Source organism: Heloderma suspectum, chromosome 2 (genome assembly GCF_057233095.1).
Source record: "Heloderma suspectum isolate Gila_16-S chromosome 2, 16-S_ref, whole genome shotgun sequence".
NCBI lineage: Eukaryota > Metazoa > Chordata > Lepidosauria > Squamata > Helodermatidae > Heloderma > Heloderma suspectum.
This window is the reverse complement of record NC_139459.1, coordinates 216,477,208-216,490,285: the sequence shown is the minus strand read 5'-3', so window position 1 is coordinate 216,490,285 and position 13,078 is coordinate 216,477,208. Positions and strand designations below refer to the sequence as shown.

The window sequence follows — 13,078 nt, the reverse complement described above, 5'->3', positions numbered from 1 at the left end:
TTAAAATATTGTCACAGTTGAAACTCTGCATATCTATATTATGTGCAGTTTGAAGAGACACTATTGTTAAGCATTTGCTTGTAGGAAAAAGTACTTCCGATTAAGGTATAACTTTTAAAAATCTGTTGCATCAGTTTGTTCTTAAGTCAAAATGTTTTATTTCACAGGCATGTCATGTTCTTCATCGTCTCACATATCAGAACACTTTTGTCCACAAAATATCTAAAAGACTTCTACTGAGACTCAGCTGCAAGGAATTATAAAGCATCAAAACACACCTTTCCATATCAGTTTTAGCAAGACAAATGAAGCCATCTCAGACTAAGCAAGATATATATTAGGATACAGATTTCTGGAGGCAACCAAGTACATTTTACACTCTCCAGATACTTACTTACTCTGAACTGCTAAAGGGCATTAATTTGTCCCTGACATTATGGGAAGAGTACAAGCTGTACAATCAAGCACATTTCTATTGCTCCAGTAAGTCTGTCCATGCTTCAGTTATCCAACCTGTGTTTGTGCTTCTTCTCCTGGATCTTTAATGGGGTGCATAATCCTCTCAAAAAACTTCTGCTGAAATCCTACACAGTGACAAATGGTTTACGGTAGGGAGAAACTGTGCTTTCAACATGGCATTTCAGTCTTCTTAGGATGCAGCGACACACTGCTACCTCCCTGCTACGTATCTTTTGACTTGTTCAGTGTTAGAGATATTCATTTTTATCAGACAAGGGTCAGAAAGGTAACAAATCTTCCTTTTCTAGACAGGTGACAAACAGCACAAACTACATCAACTTAATACTATAGAACTCTATAATAGTTACAATGGATGCCACTTGCTCTTTTCCTTCCATAATCTGATCAGCACTTTGAACAGCAACAATTATAACTGTTGACTTATGCACTACTAGTACTAATAATGTAATAGCCATAATTAAATTAACCTAAACAGAATATTTGCTGCTGTTGACCTAACTCTGTTAATGTTGAGCTTCACAACATTCTGTTGCAAGAGGTTCTCTTTCTGATAGGTTCTCTTATTTCATAAGCAATAATTTATAACTGTGATCTTTTACCAACAGGACAGACAACGCTGGCAGATCAAATTCCCCCTCTCCCCTGAAGCCCCCCTCACTCAGTACTTAATCAGGGTCAACAGGACAATGACCTTGAAACACTCTTGATACTGTTTTGCCAATAAAATTGTATTTTAGAGATGTATAAGCATGAGAATAATCATGAGAATACTGGCATGGCCTGCTTTTGGCAGGAGATAATCGATTCAAAATAGCTCCTTCATGTGTGCAATCCTCCAGACATTACAACCATCTGTTTGAGCCTGTTCTTTGTTCGTTATACAGAGGTTACAATAGCGACTTTCCACTGCAGTTGTTGACTCGAGATTACCAAAGGTATTGCTCCATATGTGAATGCTTCTTTACTTATGAAGTGCAAAGCAGAGTAGGCAACACACACCTGAAGAACTGTAGTCCAATAGAGACATGAGGATCTCCAACAACTTCCCAAAATGTATGTCTTGATGCAACAGCTGCATCCATCTGGACCAGCCTAGCTTGTGACTTAAGGAGCCAGGAAGTCCAAATGCAACATTTACAAATATTCAAACACAACTATCCAAGCAACAAGACTGTATAACCTTGGCCTTTAAGGGAGTTGTGACTGCAGCAATAAATGAAGCATAGTTTGAAGTTGCATTCAGTTTGTCTTTGGGCTGTGGAAAGAGGAATGGATTTCAAGACTGTCTGGGACAAAAAAAAGTATTTGTCATATTGGTAAGTGTTTTGTATACAGTGATGTTTGTAATGAAGAGGAATACATAGTAACAGAATGGGTATACTTTTTAAGAAGTGTGTGGATGACTGGAGGAATTTTTGGTTATCACCAAAAGAACAGGAGGATCTTGACTTGACAACCTTAATCAGAGCTGAACAAAATGTTTTCCCCCCAAGGATGTTGAACTTCTTTATACAGTGACTTGATAAGACTTGGCATAGTTAAAATGGAATTTTACCAGTACTCCATAGTTACCAGAGTCTAAGACAAGAGCTTCTATAGCACATTTTCACCTACGTATTGATGTATTCTGATATATTTGCATTGTGTTATTCCACCTGTGTATTAACATATGTTCTACACATTCAGTGAAGGAAGTAAACATACTGTGCATGTATAGTGGGCCTTTGTTTTGACTGGATTGTTCTGGAGCAGGACCAGCCACAGAGTGGTTCCCCTGCTCTAGAAGGCTCAATATTCTACACTTCCCTCATCACTAGACAGAAACCATTGCAAAATTTTCACTGAAGATTATAAAGTGGTCTGGCTCTGGATGACTCACTCCTTCTTGTGCCCGAATTGCATCTTCTTTCAGTGTCAAACAGCTATCTAATACAGCATACGCCTTTGCTGCCAGGCTGATATGCACAACAAGCACTGCCACCCAAGGCCTGATCCACAGCAGCGGCATTCTAGACATAGCCCCAACATCATTCTCTGCCTGCCTTATAAAGAGGTGAGGGAATCAGCAGAAACATCACTGATGTTGGTGGAGGATGGGGACAGGGGATGATCTTGAGCAGAAACATGACCAAAGGGGAAAGGGAGGACTAAATAGCTCCACTGCCAATCTTTCATTTAAACTTGCAGCCTCCCAAGGCTACTTTTGGTGGAGTAGGTGTGTTTTAAAACACCTTTTGGGGGATGTTACACAACTGTATGTGAGGAATACACATAACTGGGGAGGGCCATAGCTCAGTGGTACATCACATGCTTTACATGCAGATGATCCCAGGTTCAATTCCCACTATTGCCATGTAGGGCTAGGAAAGAATCCTGCCTGAAACCCTGGAGAGCTGCTCCTAGTCACCATGGTTTATTTCTCCCCTGATCCCCACCATGTACATGCCAGGCACATGGGGGGGGGGGGGGACATGATTACCCTCTGCAGTGTGGCTTGTTGTGTTGTGCGAAGCCAGCCAAGGTGGCTTGTTGCCAGGGGTAGGCCAGAACACTACACAAAGAGAACCCACAGTTTGTTGTTAGGTTGTGAACTTGGGTTGTTCGTGGTTAACAAACCATGGTTTGTTAGTGCAGCTGGCCTCACACAACACAAGAACTCACAGTTCAATGACAATTCAAGGTTGAGTATGGGGTGTCATGCTGTGTGAACCCAGCCCGTATAAGGCAACTTGTTATGTTCCTAGGAACTTCTAGTTTGACCTTAAAAATAGTTCCATGTGGTTTTCACTCAGTCAAGTTGCAGTTTTAGAAATGCAAGTTTCAAATATGTAGAACATGGATGCCTGACGAATACACCACCATCACCCCACCTCAATGATGAGCATTTTAACAACTGGATGCTCAGAAGCCAGCTCGTATGCTTACACGGCAAAGCCAGCCTTCAAAGTGTCAAAGAAAACAGGGTTATTTCAATTTAAGAGCTTAGGACTTGGAATATGGGTGGGTGGGGGCACAGAAAAAGCTAATATGGGGGGGAAATACAGGAAACAAAAACATGGGAAATGCTACCACATTAGCTACCGCTGTGCTTTTTAAGTCCCTCCCCTCCCCTCTATTGTCTCTCAGGTTCCCTGTGGCCATTATTAATCCACGGGGGGCCAGATATTCTTTTCATTTGCTGGTAAAATTGTGACTGTTGTCGAGGAATGTCTTCATACACACATGTACTTCTCTCCACTCCCTTTCCCATGTGTCTTGACTTTTTAGTTTGTAATCTTGAGAGCAGGTCCTATGTCTCATTTTCATTAATGCACAGTGCCTGCCAGCAGCACTGGACAGAACTGTTGTGAGCCACTTTAGGAGACAAGCAGGATTAAAAATAAATTCCCACACAATATCCCTGAGGCACAACAAGGAATGACCAGAACCAAATCTTCATTACTAGTTTCATTGTGTGAAGCAAAAGATCTATATATCCTATTTCCAGCTTTCAAGCTTAATACCTACCTTCAAGTACCTTGCATTTTTCCTATGTCCACCCTGATTATTCCAAGATTTGTCAGCAGGCTACTCAACACATAACATACTTAAGACTTAAAGGTACACAGAAGGAAAGCATTTTGCTGGTCACAGTTATCAGCAGGCGTGCATGTATTTTTCCTTCACAGCCTTTTTCACAGTTAAGGATTTTCTTAACATCCATGACTTTAGTAGTAGTGCTATTTTTAAAGAATATTTTTTGTTCTTTAAAGCAAAAATATAAAGCAGCAATACCCTATGTTCTTTCAAATACTTATATTAATTTAAAACAATATGCTGACTTCACATCTGCTGGAATTCTAAATAATGCTAAAAATAAAACACGGACTCATGCACATCATGACCACTCAGGGTTTGTTTAAACCCTGGGTAGTCCTGAACAACTGAGAGCAAATGAGCGTGTTCACTCCCAGCTGCCTGATCACTCCCGCTGAGCTAAACATTCTGTCCCTGGTTTGTTTATCATGATATACAAACCCAGAACTCTGGGTAGTTGGTACAGAGACAACCCAGAATTGGAACCCATGGTTCCAACATCAACAACCCAGGAATTTTAGCTCCTCCCAACTGTAGCAGGAGTGATCAGGCAGCTGGGAGCCAGCATGCTCACTCCCTCCTTCCTGCTTGCTCACAACTACCCAGGGCTTAAACAAACCCTGGCTAATCATGACATGCAATCAGGCTACTGTCTTTTTTATTTTTTAAGGGAAGCAGTGAATAAAGGGAGAATAGATATGCAGATAGATTATGGAGATAACAGATGTAGAAATTGGTAGGATACAAAAGTTCCTCCGACCTAGAAGTTCCTCTGGATCCCATACACTTCAGAACAGCTGTGCCATTAAAAGCAGGGAGGAGGATGGCTACCTTTTTAAAGGGTATCTTTTTTACACTCCCACTCCATGAACCTTTATCCTCAAATTCACCCATGATGACTTATAACCACTTTGCAGGAGGTGTTGGAGCAAATGTTGAGGCCTGGTGGAACTTTCATTTAACCTGAGACCTGATCTAATACCTTCCCAAGTCAGAAGGACTTAAAATGACAAAAGGGTCAATGTCACACACACCCCAAACAGAAAATATGCATGTTTGCTTATTTATATAACTTTAATACAGGGCATGAAATTCAGCTGTTCTTGGCGTAGAATTTGTGTTTCCATGGCACAGATATTACTTTTGTACGAAGTATACATGCACCTAACCTGCAGTTCATTCATAAATATTTTGATAGCTTTAAACAAAACAGAGAATATTTGTGCTAAATCCAAAATGCAACTTAGCATCAAAGCTGTAGAAACTTAGACTAAAAACACTAAACTATATGACTGCGCTCTCCAGTAGGTTTTGGCATACTCTAAGACAATATGCACGCCCTGCCAAAATTCAGTGGCACAATGGTGGCAAAACAATCAGCGATTTGCTGCCAAATTTCAGTGGCAAACCACTGCAGAAGCTTTAAAAGGGCAACTTTAGCTTGAAAACAAGCTAAATTTGCCCTTTTTAAGCCTCCATAGAGGTTTGCTGACAAAACTGTCAATTTTTTGCCACTGCGCTGCCAGATTGTGGAGGCAGCTGGAGTGTACAGCAGAGCCCAGGGGTGGAAATTGTCTCCTGGACCCACTAAAGTTGTCTACCCCTGCCCTAAGAAAATTGACTATTTATTCTTAGGGGCTTTTCTGAAAGGCTTGAAACAGAATGGTCAATGCAAATATTAAAAATGCCAGTCTACTTTTGCAAAAAAGAAAATAGGTAAGATGAACTTACCAAACCTAGCATAGAATTATCATATGATACAGTGAGTGTGTTTGCATCTCATAATATACCAGGATTTAGGCAAATTTGCTGCAGTTTGACTCTTCCTCCTAGTACAAGCAGCTTAACTAACCATAATTTGAAAGCTTACAGTGACATCTGAATCCAGGCTCCTGATTTGTTGATCCAAAACAAGCCAGAATTCATAAGATGAGAACAAACCATGATTTACAATCCTGGCTTGTTTGGGAGAAACAAACCAAGAGCTCAGATTCAGATGTCATAGTTAGCTTTCAAATTCCAGTTGATTTAGCCACTTGAGCCAGTGGGAGAAGCCAAGCAACAGAGATCGGGCTGTGAATCCTGGCTTACTGTGACATGTGAATGAGGCCGCTGGCTAGGTTCAGAAGTAAGAGGAAACTGTGGTTTCCTGCTAAGTGAATGAGCCTGCATGAGTCTGTGCACTTCTCCTTCCCATCTCCCTGTTTCACATGCCCCAGGAGGAGAAGATTAAATGTTTCAGCTTTCAATTCCTTATGACAGGAACTCGGGAAATAGTGGTATCTTTAAAACCAAAAATAGGAGCTTCTGATCTCCACTTTTGGCACACAAAACAGGAGAGGGGAGTGTGCAAGCCCAAGGCTTATGTATGCTTGTTCACACTGCAGGAAATCACTAGAGGAGGAGCACATCTGAACTTCAGCCATGCTCCCAAACCAGTTAGTACAGGGAGTATAATGTCGGTAAGAGTTTCATGGTCAACAGCACCTAAGTGATACTGCACCATACGCTAGATGATAGTTCAAGCAGCTGCCTCTGACTCTGCATTCAGGCCATGCATAAAACTTTCTTTTTGCGCAGCTAAGTTTCATCAGTTCCCAAGGTCTTGAAAAGGAGGAGAATCAGCCTCTGTGAAGAATGCATGTTAATTAATATCTTCACTCAGAAGCAAAGCTAGGTTTGCATGAAACAGATCAGGTGGCTGGGGTTGCAGAACAAAGTTTAGATAGTGTTTAGAAAATGTGAACACTAGAGAAATATGTTTAACAGTGAGGGAAACACTGCAAGGTTCAGTAAAAAGTCAAATTCCATCCTAGTAACTCTAAGCACAGAAGCATATTTCATGAGGAAAACTCGGGGTTTCCTTGACACATTAATATAAGAATGGAGAGCCATTTGCAGGGGAGAATCAGTATGTGCCAGGGGACACTTAACCATTCCCACACCTGCCTAATCCTCCCTGTAAGTCAGGGATGAAGAACCTGTGGCCCCCAGATGTAACTGGACTATAGATTCTATCATCCCTAACCATTGGTCATGGTGACTGAAGTTGATGGGAACTAGAGACCAATAACATCTGGAGGGCCACAGGTTCCTCATTCCTGCTGTAAGTAGACCCCAAGACAGTATTAAGTAGTTTCCTCCTCTCAGGGGGTCATCAGTTGGCATAGAAATTAAGTACTCTTTCCAATCATCTGCCAATCTTTCTTTGCAAGTGCCCTCTCCTGAGACCCCCCCCCCCCAAATATTCAGTCATCTCAGCAAATGTGAGGATGGAATCACACATGCTGTCAATATGATTCTTTCCTACGACAGCAATTAATATAACAGGTTTTCAAACATATCCAGGAGACACCAACAAACTTTCAAAGGCTCAGGGCAACCCCCCCAAAAAGATCCTTCTGTAAACATTCATAAAAGAAGCTGTCTCAATTCCCTTATTCCCCTAGTACCTGAGGCAGAGCTATTTCTTCCAAATGTTTTGGACTCCAACTCCAATCAGCCCCAGCCAGCATGGCCAATGATCAGAAATGCTAGAAGTTGCAGTCTAAAACATCTGGAGGATACCAGGTTGGGGAAGGCTGGACTATACATCTGCAGTCTCAAACACTGCTCAAAGGAATATCTCGTTAGTTACCTCTGTATGTCTTGAATGAAGAGCATTGTATTCCTTCTTCAGTTCTGCTTCCCTCTCTTCCAGTCTGCTAACTGAAAAAGATAATTAATTTACTCAAAACAGATGTATTGCTAGCAACAGTAACAGTCCATTTCTACAAGTCAAAGCTCTTAATCCAAAAGCCAATTCTGCTGTTTTAGCAAAGTGTGCTCTTGCTTTTTTCTTCTTCTTCTAAGCACATCTCTCAAGCAAACACTGAGTAGGTCAAGCTGTGGACCAGGACATTTGGAGGATACACCAAACCAAGTCCCACACTCAAGCCCTAATCCATTCTCTCTATTGTTCCTGAAATTGTTCAAGCAGCCCAAACAGACTAAAAAACCAGCGCTCACTAAGGCCCTCTACAATATGCTGTGGACCATAGGGAAGAACAAGGGCCATTAGAAGTAGACTGGCTACTGATGGGCTCTTTCCCAGCACCATCTAAATCCTAGATCCCTGCCTGACTGCTCCACCACCAGCATTCTTGTAATGCTAGAGGGGAATTACCAGTCCTGAAAATTATGAAGGAAGCAAAAAGGTACTATAAAGGTAATCAAACAAACAGATTAACAGTTTGCAAGGAAAAGTAGGAAAGTAAGAGAGAATGTGATAAATTGGCAGATAAACCTGGCTCAGTCTATTACCACTGCATATCATCCTTAATTTGAAAACGTTTTCCCACCAACTGGAAGAGTGTTATTTTGCTAAATCAAAATAGAGCCCGCCAGGTTGGACTCCGTACATCCATGCAACCTTTAAGATGTATTTAGGAAAAAAATCTGGCTTGTGCCTAGACTCTCACGTCCCTGTATGAGGCATCAGAACATAACACATTATGGCTGCCTTTATTGCAGCAACCATTATATATTAAGTCACCATGTGATGCCTTTTCCCCAGAAAATTATAATAGTTCTTTTAAATAAATAGAATATAAATAGCCATAACGACGCTGTGGTTTAAACAGGGCCTTAACAGCATTAAGTGAAGTACATTTGCAAACATGAATGCATGTTCATTTCAAGCCATAGAAACACAGGAAACAAGCAGGCAGCATTCACAGACTAATCGTTCCACTTCGTTTCCTTTTAGTCTCCAGTTCTGTAATGTAACTATTCCTGTCTACTGACTGAGCCATCTGACAACTATTGCTCCTGCTCCATCTAGTGGACTGCTGATTTGCCACCACACAGGTTCCTACAGAGGAAAAGGTGTCAATAACTAAGCACACTCTCAAAACAGTTTGGACAAATTTGCCTCCTAAGGAGAGCTAGATGTTCTCTAGATATGTCTTTGCACTCAGTAAATATAAACGTAGTGGCCTCATTTCTTCACCACCCTCACTGCCACAGAGTAGGATTTCAAATGAGCTCTAGCCTGTGTTCAGTCAGACCCATTCCAAGTTCTCCACCAACACTGCTCTAAATGCCATCCCACTCATTTCAGTGCCGCTAACTCCCTGGAAAACGAGGGAGCTTCTTTGGCTCTATGTAGTGGGAGAGGATACGCAGGAGGATCATGTCAACTGCCCGAGCCATTTCTCCATTCCACAGGTCAACCAGGTCTCCCACAGCATCACCTCCCAAGGTAATAGGCAGGTGCCTCAGGGACCATTCTGGATAGCTCAGGAAGGGAAAATGTTGGGCATCAGGGCAGCTGGTACACCAAGAGAATCCTTATTCTGCCCTGATCACCCACCATCAGATACACAGACTCAAAACTGGAAGACTGCAGAATGGGGCACTTAGGGAAATAGAATCAGGATAGACCATTGAAACTCTGCCTCTCCATCCCCTAGGTCTTGCCTGCTGCAACATGGACTACTCAGGTAGGCAAAGTCTCATCCAACCAGGATTCCGCAACAGAGGACAGGTCGGCACACTCATCCAGGATGAACTCCTGGATGGCTATTGTTTTCCCATCCACCAACCTGACACTCAGCAGCACCACCTTCAACTCAGGGCGGACTTTATAGAGAAATTAGAAGGCATTAAGAAGCTCAGAGCTTGAAGGAGTTCACCTCTAATAGAAACAAATCAAGATGATCAAGAGTATTTTGTTCCCATGTTCAGAAAAAGCAGGCAGAAAAGCAAAATAAACAGGAAGGCCCTTGCTATACAGAATTCAACGCAAAAGCACCTGGGGAAGTCCAAGAGCTGCTAAACTGAATCTGTTGCCAAGGCAAAACTCACCAGACACCAAAGCATACTTCAGCGGCCAGTTAAAACTTTCTTTTAAAATGAAATTGCAAGAGGAGCTCGGAGAAGTGTGGAAGAGAAGTGAGGCAACCTCTTGCTTTCACCTGCCCGAGAGAGAAGAAGAAAGTCTCTTCATTGCTGCCTTCTAAATAAAGATTTCTGCACATGTATGAGAGAATGAATTTTCACACTGAGGTTTGTTTCTATGTATACTGGGGAGATAACACACATAAGCACAACACCGTACAGAGATGGAAAGACCCAATGGCTTGGACCCAGATTTAGGTGTTTGAAACTGGGCTGGTGAAAGGGGATTTCCTCACCCCCTCCTCTCCACAGCAGCCCCTCCAAGTCCCTGAAACTGCTATACAGGAGGTCATGGGACCCTGCTGAATAGGGCTAGCTGTGGTGCAGCGGGATCCCCAAAAATAAGACGGAGGCACATTCTCTGACAGGAGCTCTTCTTCCCACAAAAGGAAGATTCTGGATCAAACCCATTGGACTTAGTAAATCCCACCCTATCCTCCAACCTCAGACACTTACTCTCAGCTAAAGCAGGTCAATTGGGATTTACTGGTAAATCTTGAGGTGATTTACAGTAGATTGGCAAGGATTTCTGACACCCATTTTTTAATAACAGCAAAACAATGACTCCCTCCCCTCCAACCCCCACTAAACTATACTACTGAAATGGAGAAAGCTTGGGGTTACCAGGAGTAGGTTGTACGCAGAAGGACTGTGAGCTCTTTGCAGTTCTTCTACTTAAAACAAATTCCTGGGCTCAGATTTCTTTCATTCTAAATGGCTTTTGTACCAAGCTCTGGTTTGTAGATCTCACGGTTCTAATAGAAAACAAAGTAGATTGCACAGTCCTAAGGTTTGCCCACCCCTGAGCTACAGCAACCCTGCCTGGCCCACCTTTTTCTTTAAAACCTTTGAGGAAGTCTCCTTAAGCTCCAAATAGATTTTGTTGCGCAACTGCTAAAATTAACCACCCTGTAATTTAACCTATTGTACCATTCACAATCAATTGGGTAAACAAGCTTTCTTCTTCCTCTCTGAAATTCCTGAAATATTCCACAGTTATCAGCACAAACAAGAAGACATGCATACCTGTGCGTTGGAGCATTTATTTGTTTAAAGCATTTTTATCCCACTCTTCAGCCAAAAAAGGTTCTCAGAGAGGCTTACAAAGGTCATCAGTAAGCATACAGGGGAGCATGTAGATGTCTGTGTAAAGGTACGAGCGCACAAGATCTTTGCAATGATCCACTGGACATTTCAACTGCCAGGAGCTTGAACAGCTGCTCTGATTCTGCCCACCCTGCTCATCAACCCAGCACAAATCCACGTTACCCAAAAGGTGCTTTGTGGGTGGCTGCTTCCAGGCAATGTCTGCGTTTGCACAGCGTGCTAAGGCAGCATTATGGTGACTCCTGGCTTATCATGAACAAAGCTGCATGCTCCTGCACACCAGTTGTAAGGGGTGGAAGATTTTCCAAAATGGGTTTCAGTACCATTTTTTCTTAAATGTAAACAGTGTAAGGGAAGTGCATGTTACTGCCTTTACATTTTTACAAGTATCCTAATAAAAAACTGTACCTAACATAACATTTAAATCACATTAAGTGTGGTTTAATTTTCCCCCTGCATATATTTCAGGTCAAATACTTGTGGCATATTGTAAGAAGTATTAACATGGGGTAAATTTTTTAGCTTTGTTGTTTACTAAATACAAGTAAATAAACATGCTAAATTAGATCAATCTAGGGCAGCAGTCCCCTACCTGATGCCCTCCAGATGTGTTGGACTGCAACTCCCATTAGCCACAGGCAGCATGGCCAATAGTCAGGAATGCTGGGAGTTGTAGTCCAAAACATCTGGAGGACACCAGGTTGGGGAAGACTGCTCTAAGGCATTGGAAAATTTTCCTATACAAACTACCCTATGCATGTTAGGGTAATTTGCATAGGATTTCCCCCCCAGGAAATGCACATCAGAACCGGACACAGCTTGTTCACTCCTGCCTGGTTCCTCCTGCTAGGACAGGTAAACAAACCAGAAGTTGAAACGTACCATGATGTCTGAATCTGGGATCTTGGTTTTTTGTACCCTTTACAAGTCAGAATTGTAAACCAGGGTTTATTCTTAATTGTAAACCAGGGCTTACAACTCCTGGCTTGTTTGGGAGGGACAGATCAGGAGCCCAGGCTTGGACATCAAGGTGTCCTTTTGATTTCTGATTTGGTTAGCCATTTGCACTGGCAGGAGGAACCAAGTGGGAAGAAACAGGCTATGTGTATCTTTTTCATGATAAACTAGGTTTCCCTCAAACCTTGGATTACTGTACAGTGGAAACACAGTCAATGCATGTGAATGCTAATCATCTGGAAGACATTTGGGAAGAGATGCATTTCATTCATTCAATAATAGCAATTCAGTTTCCAATACATTCTAACTTCCAATAAACTAGAAGATATTTCCACAAAACTGGCAAAATGGAAACATCCCTGATGGCCCTCACACAGCAAACAAAATTAGCAATAACAGTAACTGAAAGCAACAGCACACTGAGATCTTCTGATAACACTCCATGTTAATATGCAGTTTCAAGATACTCATTTATAGCAGAAATTCCTAATTTGCATTACGATGCATTATTTATTGAATAAGCATCTTGCTAGTCTGAGAAAGGCAAGGTAACATTTTCTAAATAAATTATTTAGTATTGCCTCAAGTCCTAACAGAGGCTGCCCCAGGCTTAAATACAGCAATAAAACTTAAACTGAGAGACTTAATTAGACAAGGTTCATGTTTATATTCACAGGGCTATTCTGATTTCAGGTGTTCATATCAACTTTGGGGAGAAGGGGAGAAGAGTGGCCTTATTTTTCCCCCTAAACAAAATGTCTTAAAAATGTATGTGGCTCTGGAAAAAAAAAAATCAAAGCAAGCCTGATGCGTTTCCTGAAGATACAATACGTACACATATGATTGCCTAGACTTTCAGAATAAACGTCCTTTAAAAGAACGAAGTACAAGAAGGCATAAAAGCCAAGCAAATAAACAAAAAGTGGATACTTAAGATGGTATTATATTTTAATACAGTGTCCAGGATTATTAGGTTAAAAGAAAGCTGAAGTGTCACGTCAGGTACCCAACATGTAAG

At 41.7% G+C, this 13,078-nt stretch overlaps 1 protein-coding gene across 3 annotated transcripts in view; it reads right to left on the bottom strand.

The window, feature by feature from the left end:
- The window catches only part of SPAG9 (sperm associated antigen 9), a 109,019-nt gene that overhangs the window by 82,620 nt on the left and 13,321 nt on the right, over nt 1-13,078 (bottom strand). For all 3 annotated transcript variants that reach the window (XM_084837923.1, XM_084837924.1, XM_084837925.1), the window contains exon 3: nt 7,694-7,764. In XM_084837923.1, coding sequence (XP_084694049.1) covers nt 7,694-7,764 — 71 coding nt within the window. The remainder of the gene's footprint in view (nt 1-7,693; nt 7,765-13,078) is intronic.